This window comes from Apiospora hydei (genome assembly GCF_038363865.1).
Source record: "Apiospora hydei strain CBS 114990 chromosome Unknown utg000006l_segment0_segment0, whole genome shotgun sequence".
Lineage (NCBI taxonomy): Eukaryota > Fungi > Ascomycota > Sordariomycetes > Amphisphaeriales > Apiosporaceae > Apiospora > Apiospora hydei.
The window spans coordinates 3,594,987-3,612,183 of record NW_027117365.1 but is presented as its reverse complement, the minus strand read 5'-3'; the positions used below and the strand labels follow the sequence as shown (position 1 = coordinate 3,612,183).

At 56.5% G+C, this 17,197-nt stretch overlaps 9 protein-coding genes across 9 annotated transcripts; 5 read left to right on the top strand and 4 right to left on the bottom strand.

Annotated features, from left to right (window-relative positions):
• Positions 1-766: 766 nt before the first annotated feature.
• Positions 767-1,757, top strand: PG997_008359 (ribokinase; the record flags this gene model as incomplete). The annotated part of the gene is made up of 2 exons (XM_066812674.1): positions 767-838; positions 867-1,757. The coding sequence occupies 2 exons, from the start codon at positions 767-769 to the stop codon at positions 1,755-1,757; spliced, it is 963 nt and encodes a 320-aa protein (XP_066668016.1).
• Positions 1,758-2,012: 255 nt separating this feature from the next.
• On the bottom strand, positions 2,013-3,790 carry PG997_008358 (uncharacterized protein; the record flags this gene model as incomplete). Its single annotated transcript, XM_066812673.1, has 3 exons — positions 2,013-3,018; positions 3,091-3,305; positions 3,410-3,790. 3 exons carry the CDS (start codon positions 3,788-3,790, stop codon positions 2,013-2,015), a joined length of 1,602 nt encoding a protein of 533 aa, XP_066668015.1.
• Positions 3,791-4,726: 936 nt separating this feature from the next.
• Positions 4,727-5,135, bottom strand: PG997_008357 (uncharacterized protein; the record flags this gene model as incomplete). The annotated part of the gene is made up of 2 exons (XM_066812672.1): positions 4,727-4,963; positions 5,088-5,135. The coding sequence occupies 2 exons, from the start codon at positions 5,133-5,135 to the stop codon at positions 4,727-4,729; spliced, it is 285 nt and encodes a 94-aa protein (XP_066668014.1).
• A 625-nt stretch (positions 5,136-5,760) lies between these two features.
• On the top strand, positions 5,761-6,717 carry PG997_008356 (Mitochondrial fission process protein 1; the record flags this gene model as incomplete). The annotated part of the gene is made up of 1 exon (XM_066812671.1): positions 5,761-6,717. The coding sequence occupies one exon, from the start codon at positions 5,761-5,763 to the stop codon at positions 6,715-6,717; it is 957 nt and encodes a 318-aa protein (XP_066668013.1).
• Positions 6,718-7,003: 286 nt separating this feature from the next.
• PG997_008355 (uncharacterized protein) lies at positions 7,004-7,946 on the bottom strand (the record flags this gene model as incomplete). Its single annotated transcript, XM_066812670.1, is given in 2 exon segments — positions 7,004-7,281; positions 7,301-7,946. The coding sequence occupies 2 exon segments, from the start codon at positions 7,944-7,946 to the stop codon at positions 7,004-7,006; spliced, it is 924 nt and encodes a 307-aa protein (XP_066668012.1).
• A 752-nt stretch (positions 7,947-8,698) lies between these two features.
• On the top strand, positions 8,699-9,501 carry PG997_008354 (rad4 family protein; the record flags this gene model as incomplete). Its single annotated transcript, XM_066812669.1, has 2 exons — positions 8,699-9,208; positions 9,271-9,501. 2 exons carry the CDS (start codon positions 8,699-8,701, stop codon positions 9,499-9,501), a joined length of 741 nt encoding a protein of 246 aa, XP_066668011.1.
• A 501-nt stretch (positions 9,502-10,002) lies between these two features.
• On the top strand, positions 10,003-11,568 carry PG997_008353 (uncharacterized protein; the record flags this gene model as incomplete). The annotated part of the gene is made up of 1 exon (XM_066812668.1): positions 10,003-11,568. One exon carries the CDS (start codon positions 10,003-10,005, stop codon positions 11,566-11,568), a length of 1,566 nt encoding a protein of 521 aa, XP_066668010.1.
• Positions 11,569-11,877: 309 nt separating this feature from the next.
• PG997_008352 (uncharacterized protein) lies at positions 11,878-12,841 on the bottom strand (the record flags this gene model as incomplete). Its single annotated transcript, XM_066812667.1, is given in 3 exon segments — positions 11,878-12,315; positions 12,327-12,692; positions 12,776-12,841. 3 exon segments carry the CDS (start codon positions 12,839-12,841, stop codon positions 11,878-11,880), a joined length of 870 nt encoding a protein of 289 aa, XP_066668009.1.
• Positions 12,842-13,930: 1,089 nt separating this feature from the next.
• Positions 13,931-16,383, top strand: PG997_008351 (uncharacterized protein; the record flags this gene model as incomplete). Its single annotated transcript, XM_066812666.1, has 3 exons — positions 13,931-14,632; positions 14,707-15,048; positions 15,136-16,383. Coding segments are annotated over 3 exons (2,292 nt in total), but the record flags the coding sequence as incomplete, so codon positions are not given.
• Between the last annotated feature and the right edge of the window lie 814 nt (positions 16,384-17,197).

The following is a 17,197-nucleotide window of genomic DNA, read 5'->3' as shown; positions in this document are numbered from 1 at the left end:
ATAGGATTGATCGTAGGAAGTTCGTCTGCAAGGAAGCTGCAAGCGAGGTGTCTGATGCCTCCTGGCAGGAGACAGGAGACAGGAGCCTGGGGAGGACTTGACGACATCTTCCTTGTCACAGGGTCCATGCAGGGCGAGGTGTAGGGATGATGCACAAGCAAATTGTGGGTGTGGGGTACTGCAATAGACGGTGATGGTCTACCGCCGGTTGAATGTGGGGTTGGCCAATCTCCAAGGCTCGTGGGGTCATCGGCATGTTGCTGAAGTTCTCAGAGTTCTGGAAAGAAGAATCGACCCGAACTTGGCCCTGACCGGGTAATAATTCACACGTAGACTGGAACTCAAAACAAAGCCGTAACTCGGCGATTTAAAACGGCCGACCAAGACACTCTCTCTCACACACACTGTGGCTGCCCCAGTGACGAGTGACGAGTGACGTGCTGTCTGTGGCTCTGGCTCTGGCTCCCTCCCTGCTCTGCTCTGCTACCTACAAACCACCCGACCACCCGAGGCCGACCCGAATACCAAGTACTTACCTACCGCTGCTGCTGCCGCTACCGTCTTCCAGTACCGCCTGAAGCTTCGAGCCAGTCCCGTCTCACTTCCCCAAAACAGTCGACCCCGAATACCCTACTGACATTTGCTCCGCACGTGCAGTCGGACCTGGTGTTTATCAAGGCCCTACCAGAGTAAAACGATATACCTACTAGAATTAATAAACCGTGAGCAAGCCAATCGGAGCTCCTGGATTGCCACGAAACCAACCATGGCTGCCACCAGCACCCAAGTTCCCCTCATCACCGTCCTAGGGTCCCTCAACATCGACCTAGTCTCCTATGTGCCACACCACCCCCCTCCCCGGCGAGACGCTAACCTCGACCTCCTTCTCCGTCTCGCCGGGCGGCAAGGGGGCCAATCAGGCCGTCGCCTGCGCCAAGCTATCTCGGACCCGGGCCTCCGTCCAAGATGGAAACGAGACGGCGCACGTCCGCATGCTCGGTGCGGTGGGCGCCGATACCTACGGTGACATCCTGGTGAAGAACCTGGCTGCACACGGCGTCGACGCCGCAGGCGTGTCCGTGCGCCCGGACCCGGCCAAGACGGGCGTTGCCCTCATCGTCGTCGACGAGCCGACGGGCGAAAACCGCATCATCCTGTCGCCCGAGGCCAATCACTCGCTGCAGCCGGCCGACTTCGCGACGCTGCCCGGCCCCAAGCCGGACCTGCTCATCATGCAGCTCGAGATCCCCCACCCGACGGTCCTGGCCGCGCTGCGGGCCGCGCGCGAGGCCGGCGTCGACGTGCTGTTCAACCCGGCGCCCGCCACGCCCGACCTGGCCGAGGAGGCGTATGAGGGCCTGGCGCACCTTCTCGTCAACGAGACTGAGGCGGCCACCTTGGGCGGCGTCAAGGAGGCCGACATCGAGGACGAGGCCGGGCTCGCGGCCGTGGCCCAGAAGTTCCAGGCCCGTGGTGTCGAGACCGTCATCATCACGCTGGGCGGCCGCGGCGTCTTCTACCGCAGCGCGGACGGCGCGCAGCAGGGGCTCGTGCCCGCCGAGAAGGCCAAGGTGGTGGACACGACGGCTGCGGGCGACACGTTTGCCGGCTCGTACGCTCTCGAGTTCGTGACCGCCAAGGCCCAAGGAACCCCGTTTGACATTGGGGCCGCCGTGCGTAAGGCTAACAAGGCGGCGGCGAAGACGGTCGAGAAGCTGGGAGCGCAGGACTCGATACCCTGGCGCGATGAGCTCTAGGCGGTTAACGGATGGAAAAGATCAGAAACGAAGTAGTGTCAAGCGTTCTCGAAGCCTTTTACTCAATTGTAATGCGAGCTACTTCTACCATCAATAAGAAACAGTAAAAAATCTCCGAGAAAGACTACTCTATACTGCGACTTTTACGCAAGAAGCTGCTACGCATTGCAGCGTTTGAGGCGGGCGCCCACCACCTCCTAACAACTGATATGACACGAACTCCCTCTGATTGTTATGCATTCATTAAATCCTATTTCACTCCACATTGATAGCCGCTTTGGGGCTTTCTTCCTCGGAATGTTGCATCATTCTTCTACCACCCACATAGTACTCCTCGGGGGTTGGGACGATGCTGGAAAGAAACATGGGCTCGGGAACAACATCATGCATAGCCATATCGCGTAGCAGTTCCTGTCTGCCCATACTCCCCTCACCTGGTGTCCCCGACTTTGCCGACAGACCAGGCAAAAGAGACTCTGTCGAAGATCCGGGGATCCGTTTGATGCTACTGACGTAGTAGCTCGGCTGACTCCCAGAAGAAGTGCGCCGCATCTCCGTCCATATTTTCCGGGCCTTTCCAGGCAGCCCACCACCCTCTTTGGCAGGCTCAGGGCTTAGGGCTCCCTTTTGCAAACTGGTCTGCCGCCTTGGTACTTGCAGGGGTGGTGCTGTAGCCGTCCGTTCAGGAGGAACAACAGCCCGGACCGTCTCATCGCTGCCCCCGTGAATGTCCGTGCCGGCTCGTCTGTGGCGGTGCTGCGGGCTCTTTGGGGTCGTCGGGGTCGTCGTGGTCGCCGTAGTCACGGCGACTTTGCGCGGCGTGGACCGGCTGGCAATGATCCGGTGCATGATGTCGTTGGCGCGGATCGGGCCCCAGTGTGCCGCGGTGATGGCGAATAGGGTGTTGGACACGGGCGCGCAGGGCGTGGGCCGCGGCGACCAGGCGGACATGGGGTTGTTCCGGGTGACGACGCCGGTGACCCGCGTCTCGAGCCGCGTGCGGGAGCGCGACACGCCGTCTACTATGGAAGAGGAAGCGCCGGCGCCACCGCTGATGTCACTGAACGTCGGAAAACCGGAGTGCGAGTACGATAGCCGCACTTCGATGTACTCGGTCTGGACGTTGCCGAGGTGGTACTCGAGGTCCGCCATCAGACCGTCTGGGTCGTCGCCGTGCGCCTTCCCGTCAATATGGGGAGGTTGTGAGGCGCTGATGTGGGTTTGGACAAGCGTGAGCATGCTGGAGCCGGGACCAAGCACTCTTTTACCATCATAGCTATTAGTATTACCGACTGTCCTCGTAAAACCGAGCAGGGAATCACAGCAGTCATACCTGCTAGTGGGTTCGTTCAAGACGTCAATAATGACACTCTCCGCGGTGGGGAGAACCTGGATGTCAATATCGTATAGATACCCATATCGCGAAAGGCCTTCTTCACAATGATGCACAGGGAGGAAACACTGGTTGTCGTGAATCGCGTTTTCGAAGCCGCGAGAGTAATCAACCGAGTACGGGCGACAGAGCTGGCCGGAGACCTCGATAGCCGCCTAGACCATGGTGCGGCCGTTCTCCAGCGTCTTGGCCTCGGGCGTGATGGCCACATGGGGGACAAGGAGATAGGGGGTCCTGGATAGTAGATGATCCGTCTGACACTTGCACGGAGGAGAGAGACTCGCCGCTGGGGGTGGCGCGTGTTGATCTTGACTTGCTCTCCGTAGAATCCGTCGTAGCCAAGGGGCAGGAACGGCTCGGGGTCGTAGGATGCTTCGGTGCTGCTGCAACTGCGAGACTCGGGCGGCCCAGAACGCGAAGAGACTCGGATCGCCAGTGGTGAGCCATAGGAAGAGCCGCTTGTGTCGCGCTCTCGTAGGTCGTAGCGGCGGCAAGTGGCCTTCGAGGATAACGCACGACCATTTGAGAACGACCTTAGCTTAGTCAACAGCTTTGGCGTGCTCCTTAGTACTTGATAGCTTGAAGCTCTTCGGGACAGCATCGAAGTCCTGTGCTTGGGTGTGGTTGGATCTGTGGTCATTGTGAGGAGTCTGTCTCGTTCGGGAGCGAAGGATGTAGTATAGGCGGCCACGCAATCGCAACTCACTCTGCTCCGGAGAGTCTAGACTCACTCCCAACTCCCCAAAGGCGATCTCGTCGTTTTCGCTGCTGCGAGACTGGCCATTCGGGTTTCGTCTTTTCTTGATGACTGTCAACGACTGAGGCTGCATCCCCCATGGGTCTCGATCAATACTTGCGGCAGTGCTGATGCTAGAATTTCTCGTGGGACTGCAATAATGATACGATGGTATCTGTCCCTCTTCTTTGACAATATGGAGGGCTGGCGGAGTCAACAATGCTTCCATATCTCTGATCGCCATCGTAAGTGTGTTGTCATGCGAAATTGTTACTGAGTTGGAAATTAGACTGGCGGTAGGGCGTCATACTCCAGGTCAAAACGAGGCTGGCAAGTCAACAGCGACTTCCCCCGGTTATCCTTAGAATTTACCCGCCTCTAACAAGCAGAGTGGTGATGTATGAGCCCATGACGCCTAGCCGAGGCTTTGGCATTGTCACTTCCACAGCTTACCACTCTACCAGAACCATCGAATCAAAGGACGAGGTCGGACACGAGCAGCGCCAGGGCGGAAGCCGTGAGGTGGTTCCTGTGGGCAACTCGCTTCCTCCTGCTTGGAATGACTCGATATACGTAAAATCCAGGGTGCGTGACTTCCACGAAACAGCATGCACGCTCTCCACGCGGGGGTAGGCGAGATGTAGCAAGTACAGGGGCGTCACGTTGAAAGTGACTCCGTGAGATCACAGGCTCCTTTATCCTCTTGCGACAATTTGGCTGAGCGGCTTGCAATTCCAATTATCTCATTCCGGTGTTTACCGTGTCTATAAATGTACAATTGGTCGGATCCCGCATGCCGTGCCAGTCGACCGAATACCGCCTCATACAGATGCCACCAGTCTACTGCTTGGTCTTCTCACCCTTGTCCGCCGAGTCGAGGAATTTCCTAAGGGCAAAAATGTTAGCCATCGCGCTCGTATAGCTTGAATTGGGCTCGGAGTCGCACTTGATGAAGTCCTCCTCGTCGGGGCTGGAGGCGTTGATGGGAGGGGTCTGAGCAGCCTTCTTGGCAGGGCTGGGACCGCTGACGGCGAAGTAGGTGCCGCCGAAGAGCGCGGAGAGGACACCCATAGCGAGCTGGTTCACGGCAAGGAAAGAGTTAGCAATGGAAGCGCAATGGCTGGGGCGAGTTCGTTATAGACGTAGACGCCGGAAGTCGGGTTCAACGGAGGACATCTCGGGACGCTGGGGGGCGACTAACGTAGTGGGAGCCAATCTTCTGGCCGGCAATGCTGTACATCTGAACCATCTTGGCGGTATTGAAGCGATTGACCTGCTGCGGGTGGGAGGTGGGTGGATAGTGAGAGGTTGATGGTAAATCGGATATGGTAGACTTCAAAGGCCAAAACTGCGCAGTAATTGATCTTTAGTAGACTGAGCTTCAATTTGCTGCTTCTGCCGACGCACTGACCATCGAGTCGCTGGTAGCTCGCACTTGAGGTAGACACCGTCTTGGTTGTGGAATTGAGTAGGTACCTAGGTACCTCCGTCAATTCGATCGGAATAAGCAGGCTCCGAGAAACCGACACTTGAAGGCAGGATCTTACCGATCTTACCCGAAGACGGGCTCCCTCCAGCCAGGCCACTTCCCAAACTCCGAGAGCTCCTACCCTGTAGCTGGAGTTAAGGAAGACCCAATGGGAAGATGCACTCACGACGTCACCTGGGATCGCCTATGTAGCAATACTTTTGCATAAAATATGTAAGAACGGGGTTTTCTCTCGTCCCAACTCCTCAACCACAACCGCCCTGCATACGGTAGACTTGTTGCCATCTAGTGTTGAACTCCCGATTGGCAATAGACTCATCCATTAGCATTGGTCAAATTCGTCGGCCGCTCTTTTTTTCGTTGTTGAACCATCTCGTTTTTCACCATGTCTTGGCTGTGGGGAAAGGGAAAAGGTCCCGATAAACCGCAACATGCCGCCGACGAATCACCGGCATCACCTCAAGCCGTTGCACCCCCGTCCAAGACAACCGACCCTCGCAAAGATGCCACCGACTTCGACCCCAGCCGGCTGCCGGAGCGTAAGCAGCTCCCGCGGGGCATGCGGCGCCTCGTCGACAAGGAAGACAAGGAGGAGAACTTCTACGATGAGCTGGTAGATGGCTACGTCCCGGACAGCACCGAGTCCAACGTGCGGTATGCCGCCTACGCCACCCGCCTGCGCACCATCATGCTGTCCGCCCACCGCTACGTCGCCTACACGTCCGACATTGGCGAATCGTTCCGCCCTGTCGCCCATCCCTGGCTCGTCCGCAGTGCCTACGGTGTCAGTTGGGCCTACATCCTCGGTGATGTGAGCTACGAGGGCTACAAGGCCTACTGGCAAAACCAGCGCAAGATCAACCCGGCCGTCGAGCTCAGTGACCGCGCCCAGAAGGCTACGGGCCTGACCAACCATTCGATCTCGACCCCGGAGGCGGCGGCTGCTGCAGCCGCTGCCCTGTCCGCACCGCCGGGTGAGGTGAAGCCGCTCGAGGACTACAGGACCGTCATGGTGCAGCGAGGTATCTTTCAGAGTCTTGCCAGTATGGGTCTGCCGGCCTTCACAATCCACAGCGTGGTGCGGTACTCGGGACGGGCCATGAAGAATGTGAAGAACGCCAAGCTGCGCACCTATGGCCCCATCGGCTTGGGTCTGGCGGTTGTGCCGGCGCTGCCTTCACTGTTCGACAAGCCTGTCGAGGAGGCAGTCGAATGGCTCTTCCACACGGGCTTCTCGCTCTACGGTGGAGAACAATTCGTGGGAGGACTACCCTCTACTGGGCGTGAGGATGCACTTTCTCATAAGCCTGTCTCCAAGAAGCCTAAGGAAAAGGAACTGTAACAATAGAGAGCGCGAAAACGGCGTTCTGGCATGGCAACATTAGTTTGGCGTTGGGGATTATCTCAGCTCATGCGGTTACGAGGTGAGAATGCGGAATGCATTTCCTATATGCATTTGATGTTCGGGAGCATCGCCATTGTAACAACCAAAGAATAAATCGAAGTGAAAGAAGATCGGGCGTGGTTCAATGGTGAATAAATGGCAAATTCTACTTGCTGTGGAGGTATCTATACCCGCCAGAACGCCGTTAATGCAAAGTCATCAACTCGTCAATACGCTGAACATGCTACATTTGGATCAAATCCTCAGGGGCACCCACCCCTCTTAATAAAACCACCGTATTCCCGCTCGTTAATGCCACGCCTATCTTCTCGTTGTACTCGAGAATGCGGCCTCCCTCCACATGGAACACCCGTAGCTTGTCTTTCTCGTCGGCCGAAGAGTTGTTTACGTTCTCGACCTGGAGCCCCTTGGCCGCGACGTCCAGGAGGCGGCCTATCACCCAGTCCTTGCTGAAGAAGAACTCGCCCTTGGGGAACTTGGCGGTCGTGGTCTCAGCCTCGGCTTCCACGTAGAGGTAGACCCTCTTCTCCGCAGGGGAGCTTGGCGTCGCCCTTGGCCGTCTTCTTGAGGTTATTGACGGCGACGAGGCGGGCACTCGCGCTCGTCGGCTTCGGCTTGGGCAGGGCCCGCGACGCCTGCTCGCGCTTCTGCGTGCCCCAGGCCTTGAACCGGGCGAAGGCGCTGCGCGCCGCCTCCTTGCCGGCGTCGATCTTCTGCTGCGACGGGCGCGCGCCCAGCGGTACCAGGTTCTTGCAGTCGTGGTCCTCCTGCAGCCGGTGTTTCAGGCAGTAGTCGCGATTGCAGCGGTCGCAGTGCACGCCGGGCGTCAGCGAGGTGCCCACCGTCGTCTTGCAGTCCTGCCCCGCGCACGGCTTCTGGGCGACGAAGTCGCGCATGCGCTTCCCCTCGCCCGCGCTGGGCTGGGCGAGCTGTGCCTCCCGCCGCCGCCGGGCCCAGGCCCCCTCGTTGGCGCATCGGTGGGCGGTCTCGGCCCGGTGGTCGAGACAGAAGGTGTGCTTGCAGGACTGGCAGAAGAAGGGTAGGAAGTCGAGCTGGTTGCAGTATTCGTACTCGCAGTGCGTGCCGATCAGGGTGGCGTCGGCGGTGGTGTCCATCTTGACGTAGGACGTGTCGGGGTTCTCGCTGTTCGAGGATGACGAAGCCATTTTGAGACTGGGTCGCGCTGGCGAGGATGATATATATGAAGTGGTTAAGAGAAATGGAATATTCTAGGTCGGCCGACCGGGTGTGTAAGCCTATTCGCAACCCGCCCTGTTCAGCTGTAGGTTAGATATGTACGTAGGCAGGCCACTGGTTCTTCAAGCGACAGCTTACCCAAGAAATAGCTGGGAGGCAAAGGAGAGCAGCCTCGGCAACTACCCAGAGCCAAGATGTGTATTGCAAGGCTGCTATTGCGATTGCGCAAGCTGAAATGGGAAAGTGTCAGAAGAAGGGTCTCGAATTGTCTCTCATTTGTCACTAAGCCACTAACCCCCGTAACATTAGTGCATATGGAAGTACCTGAACGTACCTTACTTACACCTAAGGCAAGGCGGCTGCACCCTTGACCCCCTAGCTGAACCAACAGGCCTCTGCATTGGCTGTCCTGATAGTGGGTTTGCACGCTATTTGCACGCTAAAGCCAAATTAACCCAGGCTCCATTCCAGCCGATCGGACCCTATGCTTTGGTGCTGGCTGGATCTGGGGAGGCAGACTCAATGAGGTCACTCGCGCATGCTATTCATACATGCAATTTCAATGACGATGCCGCGTTTTGGTTTTGGTTTTGGTTTTTCATAAGACCATATTTCCATTGCCTGTTTACCATGTCGCCAAGGCCAGTTTGATATATACCGGCTTTCCACTCTCCCTCAATCACATTTTGCATCTTCCATTCGCTCCTTACGCGACAGCAAAATGCCACCTCACGTTTCTCGCAAACGGTTGCGCTCCAGGTCACCTGTGAAGAGCGCACGTGTTGAAAAGGCGTCCGCCAAGGGGAAAGGCAATGCGAAGGCACAGGTTACACCGAAAAATAAAGCTATACCGCGCAAATCTACTTTGTTTGATGATTTGGATGCGGGCGCAAAGCAACGTTCTGCTGAGAAAACGAAGTCCGCTCTGCAGCAAATGCATGAAGATGAAGATGATGCAAGCGACAGCAGCTCCCTCAGCTCTCATTCGGACGCCGAGTTCGAAGATCTCCCGGCTGTCAAGAGACAGAAGATCGCCAATGAGACCGTTGATGAGTCGGAAGACGACGATGACATGGAATTCGAGGACGTACCAGATCATGAACGCCAGGCAGATCCGGTGCTATCGGGAGATCTGGAGCTGACTCTTTACCAAGACAAAATACCCCTGTCCACGAATTTGGGCAAAAGGGACCGACAAAACAGGAGAAACAAGCCCGAGTCCTCACTCATTGTATGCACGTGCAATTTCTCATGTGGCATAATTCCATCAGGAACTCATGGTTGTGCGACCAGGAAGTACAAGCTACCATGATATCACACTTGCCGCCGCGGTTATGGGAAGATGTCGAGCGATGGAGACGAAGTAGCGGGCTCGATGTGGCCCAGGATGAAGTCCCCAAGGGCAAGAAGAATGCCACAGGAAAGCCGCAGTTGAAGTCGTCGAAAGGAAAGGAAAGCAAGCAGCCCAGAAACCTACGAGGGATTGGGGAAAGCTGCCGAAAGGCTCGAGAAAGGCGCTCCTGACCTGAGTCACGGCGATCCACTCTTCAGGCTTATGAAGTCGTTGAATGCGTGGTGGAAGCAAAGGTTTCGAGTTACGCAACCAGGGCTGAGGAAGATTGGTTACATGGATATGAGAAGGCTGGCCAAGATCCGGGGAGGACACGAGAACGAAGAACACGACCCCGAGAAGTATGGTGAACGCATCAGAAATTTGGAGGGAATTTCGGGTTTGCGCGCAAGAATGTAACGGCAGTCGGGATGTTGGCGCTCAACTGTTTACCGCACTTCTGCGTGGACTTGGTCTTGAGGCTCGTATGGTGGCGAATCTACAATGCCTGGGCTTCGGTTGGAGCAAGGCAGAGGAAGCCGGCGAGGATAAGCCAGCCAAAGAGGCGAGCACCAGTGGGAAAGAAGAGACCGGTACAAACGGCAAAGCAGCCCATGCAACAAACAAGAAGAAAAAAGCCTCCCGCCCGACCAACACGCAGACGTACTCGCAAGAACGACAGCGATGCTTTGACGATGAACCTGGATGAATCAGACGAGTTTGCGGACCCCCTCAGCGAAGAAAGCGATGATGATTCAGTAGTTGAGGTCACCTTTGATCGCCTGAGGTCGAAGGGACCAACCAAGTCGTTCGACAAGGATTTGGAGTTTCCACACTACTGGACTGAAGTTCTGTCACCGGTCACGAATAAGTATCTGGCTGTTGATGCGATTGTCAAGTCTGTCATCGGCACAAGCAGAGAACTTGTTGAGTCGCTCGAACCTCGCGGAAGCAAGGCTGATAAAGCCAAACAAATTATGGCCTATGTGGTTGGCTTTTCGCAAGATGGAACGGCCAAGGATGTTACTGTACGATATCTCAAGAAGCAACTGTACCCTGGGCGAACCAAAGGCTTCAGGATGCCTGTGGAGAAAGTTCCCGTCTATAACAAACACGGGAAAATCAGGAGATATGAGGAATTCGACTGGTTCAAGACAATTATGAGCGGCTACGCTCGCGGTAGTAGGAAGCAACCTGTTGACGAGATTGATGAGCTCGAAGAGTCGACAGATCTAAGACCAGCTGTTCCTGAGAAGAAGGAAGTCAAGGAGGGCGAAGAGACTTTACAGTACTACAAACAGTCGAAAGAGTACGCGCTCGCAAGGCACCTGAAGCGGGAAGAAGCGTTACTCCCCTCGGCAGTGCCTGTTAAGGTCTTCCGCAATAAAGGTAAAGGCAACAAGGTCGAAGAGGAGGACGTATACCTCCGAAAAGATGTGGTTGAAGTCAAGAGCGCCGAGACGTGGCACAAGCAAGGCCGTGCACCGTTGTCCGACGCAGAGCCCCTGAAGCACGCGCCGTACCGCGCCGCCACTACCAACCGACGGCGCGAGATCGCCGAGATGGAGGCGCGGACGGGCGAAAAGGTGCTCCAGCCACTTTACAGTATCGACCAGACCGACTGGATCATCCCAGACCCCATCAAGGACGGTGTCATCCCCAAGAACGACTATGGTAACATCGACATGTTCGCCGAGCACATGTGCCCCGAGGGCGCGGTCCATGTGCCATACCGTGGTACCGTGAAGGTCTGCAAACGCCTCGGGATCGACTTCGCCGAGGCCGTTGTCGGTTTTGAGTTCGGTCACCGCATGGCTGTGCCTGTCATACACGGCGTTGTCGTTGCTGAGGAGCACGAGGAACGCGTGCTCGAGGAGCTCGAGAAGGATGAGGCGGAGCGAAAGCGGAAAGAAGACGAGAAGCGACGCAAGGCGGCCCTGAGCGGCTGGCGTAAATTCATCATGGGGTTGCGCGTGGCCGATCGACTCAAGCAGGAATACGCCGATGTTGAGGACATCGAAGTCTTTCGCCGTGATGGCAAGGGTGCTCAGAAAGGGGGTGGCCCAGATGATAACGATGATGCGGATTTGCGAGCCATGATGGAGAAAGACGAGGACATGGGCGGCGGGTTTCTACCGGAGGGCCACGAGGAAGACGATGGCGATGATGAGTCAAAACAAACCCATTCTTCGAGCTATTTCCCCATGGGCCATGAGGATGACGACGATGATGATGGTGTTGACCCATTTGAAATAGAATAGACCGACTAGGAGTCTTACTAGAAGACCTGCGCTTTTGGGCCTGTTTATTCATAGTAGCGAATATGATCTTGTTGGGGATGAAGAAAGGGCAATATATTTGCCCTATGTGATAATTCAAAAGGCTATTGATATTCTAGACTTTATACGCCAGTATGCATGAAAGATGATTCCGAAAAATAGAGACATCTCTCGTGATTAGCAAACACGAACTCCTGAACACTCTCCGCTGTATAACCTGATGCTCGAAACATCAAACCACCGCCGGCATTAAGTCCTTAGTATTATCTCTGGATACCACGTGGATCTGGATCACAAGGACCCGAGACGTTCCACGTCTCTCGATTCCCAGGTCATCTTGACGACGCTCCAGTAGTACTGTGGGTCCTCGCGCAGATGGTTGCAGTGCGCCGTCTTCTTGTAGCGGACAACGAGGCTGGGGATCTTGAAGCGGCGGGCGCTCTCCTCGGCGTGGTCCTCGACGTCCTTCCACCAGATGAGGTCGTCGGCCTCGGAGAAGACGTACGAGCGCGGGACGCCGACGCACGGCCAGAGCCCCTCGTCGTTGAGGGCCCGCCGCGTCTTGCTGATGGTGTTGTTCTCGTACCCGACGCAGACGGCGATGATGGCCCACGCGATGGCCAGCACCACGAACCCGACCGAGACGCCGAGGGACCGCACCAGGAAGTTTTGCGGGAGGGACCGCTTGAACGCGTTCACGTTGCTCATGAATCGGGCCGTCCCGGGGTGCTGTCGAACACGAAGGCGCCCACGGGCAGCTGGCGCCGGGTCGCGGCCAGGTAGGCCCGCGCCACGCACACGGCCTTGTTGGAGCCGCCCTCGGAGAAGGCGTGCAGCAGCAGGTTGGGCTGCTGGCCCGCCGCTCCGGCCCCCTCGAGGGCCGAGGCGCCGAAGCAGCTGCTCGTGCGACCCTGGATGTAGCCCACGGCGGCGGTGAGGGCGGCCACTTTCTTCTCCGTCGACCAGATCAGCAGGTCGTCGACCGTCGTCGTCACCACCATGATGGGCGTGTAGGGGTACATTTCGTTGTAGACCTGTGTGTACTTGGCGATGTGCTTGGGCAGGGCGCCCGTCCACGATGTGATGAGGATCATGGCCGGCGTGCCCTGGCGGCTGAAGGGGAAGGCGGCGCCCGAAAGGCCTCGAGTTGGGCCTTCTTGGAGAGGGTCGGCATATGCCGGTCTTGGACCCAGATGGAGGGCGCGAGCCAGGTAAAGCCGGGTATGAACTTGTTCTCCTCTGATGGGTGGCCCATTGTGAGCGAGGAGTTATGTACTAAGAGGTGTACGAAGTAGTGGTAGCAGTGATAGACTTGAACGGACAGATAAGAGTGGCGAGAATGGACGGCCAAAATGGGAAGCAACAGCCAAGACTTTCTGGAAATCTGGGCAGAGGAGGGTACCATGCGAAAGGTGAGAAGATATGGCGGATTCTGAATGTATAGGCGAAAGGGACGGCCTCGCCTTGGCCGTTTTCTTGGGCGGAATAGGGGCGTGTCTGTGTGAAACTTGTTTAAAGGCGTTAAGCATCCTGTATGATTTCCACCATGCCTAATAGCCATTACCGAGCGAGAGCAGTGTATGTGTACGTCTGGTGCAAGTAAGCTGCCTCTGAAAGGGGTGCATCCTTAGCCTGTGCGTTCCTGAACGACGTTCCCGAACCGTAGCAGGGAGTGTGTTCCCCAACTGCATCCAGATGGACGGTGCTTAGGGGAGCGGCGGCGGCGGCGGGTGAAGCTTGACCAAGCCATTGCGTGCTCTGGCAATCAAACAACTCAGGGGGAAGGAACAGGCGGAGAGGATCTAGAAGCCGACATCCGAGCAACAACCTTGGAAACACTGAACGCACCTGCACAAACCAAATTGAACGAAACATGCCCTCTGCAAGTAAAAGAGGGCAACCCCCGACAGGGCCACAGCCAGCCTCCCTCAGCATCAATGCAAGATCTAATCCCAGCAGAAATTGCAACGAGCCCTTTAGACATCTCGCCGTCGGCGCCACCTTCCGCTAGGCCGCCGGCAGGACAAGCAACGGCGCACACGGCCAGATATTACAAATGTAACTGTAATTATGCCGCCAAAGCTCCATGTTCGCTTCTCGTGTATCTCGCCCAAGACCCTGCCATCCCCATCCGCCATGTGTCACAGGCGTGGCGGCGCTTTGATGCTGCCCTAAGCAAAATAGGGGAGCTGCTCTCTTTTCCCTGCCTCGCCCGGCTCGTATTTGTTGGCGAGACTGCCGTTGTTTTCCGTTGCAGTGTCTCTCGCAAGCATTGCGAGCCTTCTCTTCCTTTCCTTTCTTCCCATTCCTGTCGTTCTTTACTGCCTGCTCTACTCAAGTAGGGCTTTCTGTTCTGCGCTCTCCTTCCTCTCTTGAGGCTCACACTCGTTTCTCGGATCGCCATGGGGAAGCTATCATCGTCATCGGTATCATCAGAATCCATAGAACGGGGAGCCGTCATTGCGGCCCCGGAATGGACGCCCCGGCGGCAAGAATGGTGTTGCATGATTTCGATTGCCGTAGTCTCCGTCATGGTGGCTCTCGATGCCACCGTTCTCGTACCCGTACTACCGGTATGTACCCAAGCCTGGACCATCACCGCCAGCAAGCTGACAACTGTTTCCTGGCGGATCTAGAATTTGGCACTGGAACTGGATGGCTCGACAATAGATGCGTTCTGGGCCGGAACCTCGTATCTATTAGCATGTGCCGTCTTCCAGCCCTTCATAGCAGCGCTATCGGATATCTTCGGCCGGAAAGAGATGCTCTTCAGCTCGGTCGTGTTTTTCACAATGGGAACTGCGCTCTGCGCCCCCATCGCCAAAGACTTCACTGTATTCTTTGCTGGTCGAACTCTACAGGGAATCGGGGCGGGGGCATCATCACCATGGGCCAGGTCATCTACGCAGACATCGTCCCTCTACGGCAACGCCCAAAGTACTTCTCCATTGTGCTAGCTGCCTGGGCCATTGGCAGTGTCATAGGGCCTTTGATCGGCGGTGTCTTCGTCGACAAACTTACTTGGAAGTGGTGCTTCTATGTAAATGTGAGTTCCTTTGACAACTGCCCCGCTCCATCTTCCTGAACTGGGAGACTGACCAAGTCCTTACTCGCCTGTAGTTTCCATTCTGCCTCATTGGACTCGTCACTGTGCCGATTTTTGTCAAGCTCAATGCTGAGAAGTCGACATTTGTGTCCAAGATGAAGCGCGTCGACTGGGTCGGCGGCTTTCTGTTCATCGGCGGCATGACCAGCTTTCTGCTCGGCCTCTCGTGGGCAGGTATCGAGTATGGCTGGTCAAGCAATCAGGTCATCATCCCCATGGCAGCTGGGACGGCTGCTGTGTTTCTTACCATCGTGTGGGAGGTGCGCTGTGCGCGCGAGCCGTTCCTGCGGCCGTCTATCTTCGGAAATAGGTCCGCTATTGCCGCGTATGCATGTGCATTTTCCCAGGGGTTTTTGGTGAGTCTCCCGCGCCCTGCAAAGGACCAAGGCAGATACTATATCGTCTGTGAGGTAGTAACTGACTCGTCTTGATCATGTCTGTAGCTATTTTGCGCTCTATACTACGTCCCGTTCTATTTCATGGCCGTGCGCTCGACAACTCCAACGCAGTCGGGCGTGAACCTGCTCCCCGTTTCCTGCTGTCTCGTACCGGGTAGCATCGTGGTGTCTATTCTCGCATCGCGCCTGGGACGTTTCCGTTGGGCCGTATGGGCCGGCCTGATTTTGACAGCCGTCGGCTGTGGCCTGCTTCAGGATCTGGATGAGAACACTAGTACGGCGTTGTGGGCGGCCATATTTGCCGTCTTCGGGATCGGCAACGGCATGATGCTGACGAGCGTCAACGTGGCCATCCAGGCCATCTCAAAGCCTGAGGACTGCGGGCGCGCGGCGGCCATGTACGCCTTCATGCGCACGCTGGGCATGTCCATTGGCGTGGCAGTGGGCGGGACCGTGTTCCAGAACTTCATGTCGTCCAAGCTCGACGACCTCGGCCTGCCCGAGCGCATCGCCCATGAGGCCGAGGCCTATGTGGCCGAGCTTGACCGCATGCCGCCCCAGAACCCCATCCGTATTGGTGCCATTCAGGCCTACATCCACGGCTTTCGCGGCGTCTTCTGGGTTATGACAGCCATGGCCTGCATGGGCTGCCTCGCAAGCCTCTTCATCAAGCACCACAGCATGGACAAGATCCTCGAGTCACGTTTCGTGCTCGACGGCGGAGACGGGGCTGAGATGCGCGAGAACCTGGATGTCCTAGAGAAGCGTCTGGCGCGCATGTCGAAGCGCGCCAGCCATCACCTTATGTCCATCGCCACCGCCCCTATGGGCGGCTACAGCCGCAACCGCAGCACCGTGGCCCTGTCGCAACTTTACGGGGGTGGGAAGGGCCTGGGCGACGGCGACGACGCCCACTCTTCACGGGCCCTTCGACCCGGCAACGCTGCCGCCTCGTTCTACACCGCTTCGGTTTACAGCGAAGTGGTGCCGCTGGAGCCGATGCACGGATCGAGCTTCGACGATCGCACAGGGATGGACTCGAAGATATCCGACCGGCGCAGCGGAAAGATTATCCCCGTCGTGCGTAACATCGAGCAGGCGCCTGCCGTGTCGTACTACTTTGAGGCTGGGGGCCGGCGGCTCCCCATCCGCGTCGCGACGGACAACCCCCGGGATCGCTACCTCCTGAACAACGGGCCGCAGGTGCCAAGGCCGGTGATCTCACCGTCGCCCGGGGGCCACAGAGACTCGGAACCCCGCGTCATTAGCTTGATATTGCAACGCGATGGCTAGTGACAACAAAGAAGAAGCAGGGGTGGTGGAAGTGGCTGTGTCTGCCACCGATTTCCATCACGTAGTGTACACGATCATGACTTCATGTGTTGGAAAATAAAGATAGGGAGTACCAGGGTAGCGTTTTATTACAAGCTTTACAAGAAGGCGTTTGGGCAATGTTTGTACTCTGGAACTGCGCAATACGTTACTACTTTGGCTAAGAGACCATTTACATGCGATACTGTTTCAAAATGAGGACCACACGAAGGAAAGGCTACGGAGCGTCTTCTGGGACCAATTGTCAACTCTACGAATGAATATCCAAGGAGTCACAATGTAGGTCATGTCTGCACTTCTCAGTATCGACAATTGGTTCATAAAGTTTGGTATGAAAGAGCAATGATGGCATTTGGAAAAAAGAATCCCTATTCTCCCCAATGCTCCCATCCTGGACAAACACAGCTTCCCACCAACGAGTCTGTAAACACGGCTTGAGTGAGCCAGAGTGGGTTCGATCGTTGGACTATTTTTAGTGCTTCTATATGGCCGACAAGGTTAACAATGGATTCATCCAATAAGTACTCCGCATCGGTTCCCAATGCGGCAATAACGCACGTATCGATGGACGGATACAGCAACAGAAGACGGAACTTCAGGCTTACAGGGCAGTTGGAGCACGAGCACTCCTTGCCGCACTGGCAAGTGCCGGAGCTGGCGCAGGAGCAGGAGCCCGAAGAAGTGCAAGAGCAACCCATGTTGAATATACTGTAGGATTGGTTGGACAGGGTTTCTTCTGCGAGAAGGATTGCGTGCGAGCTAAGTGGGCGATATG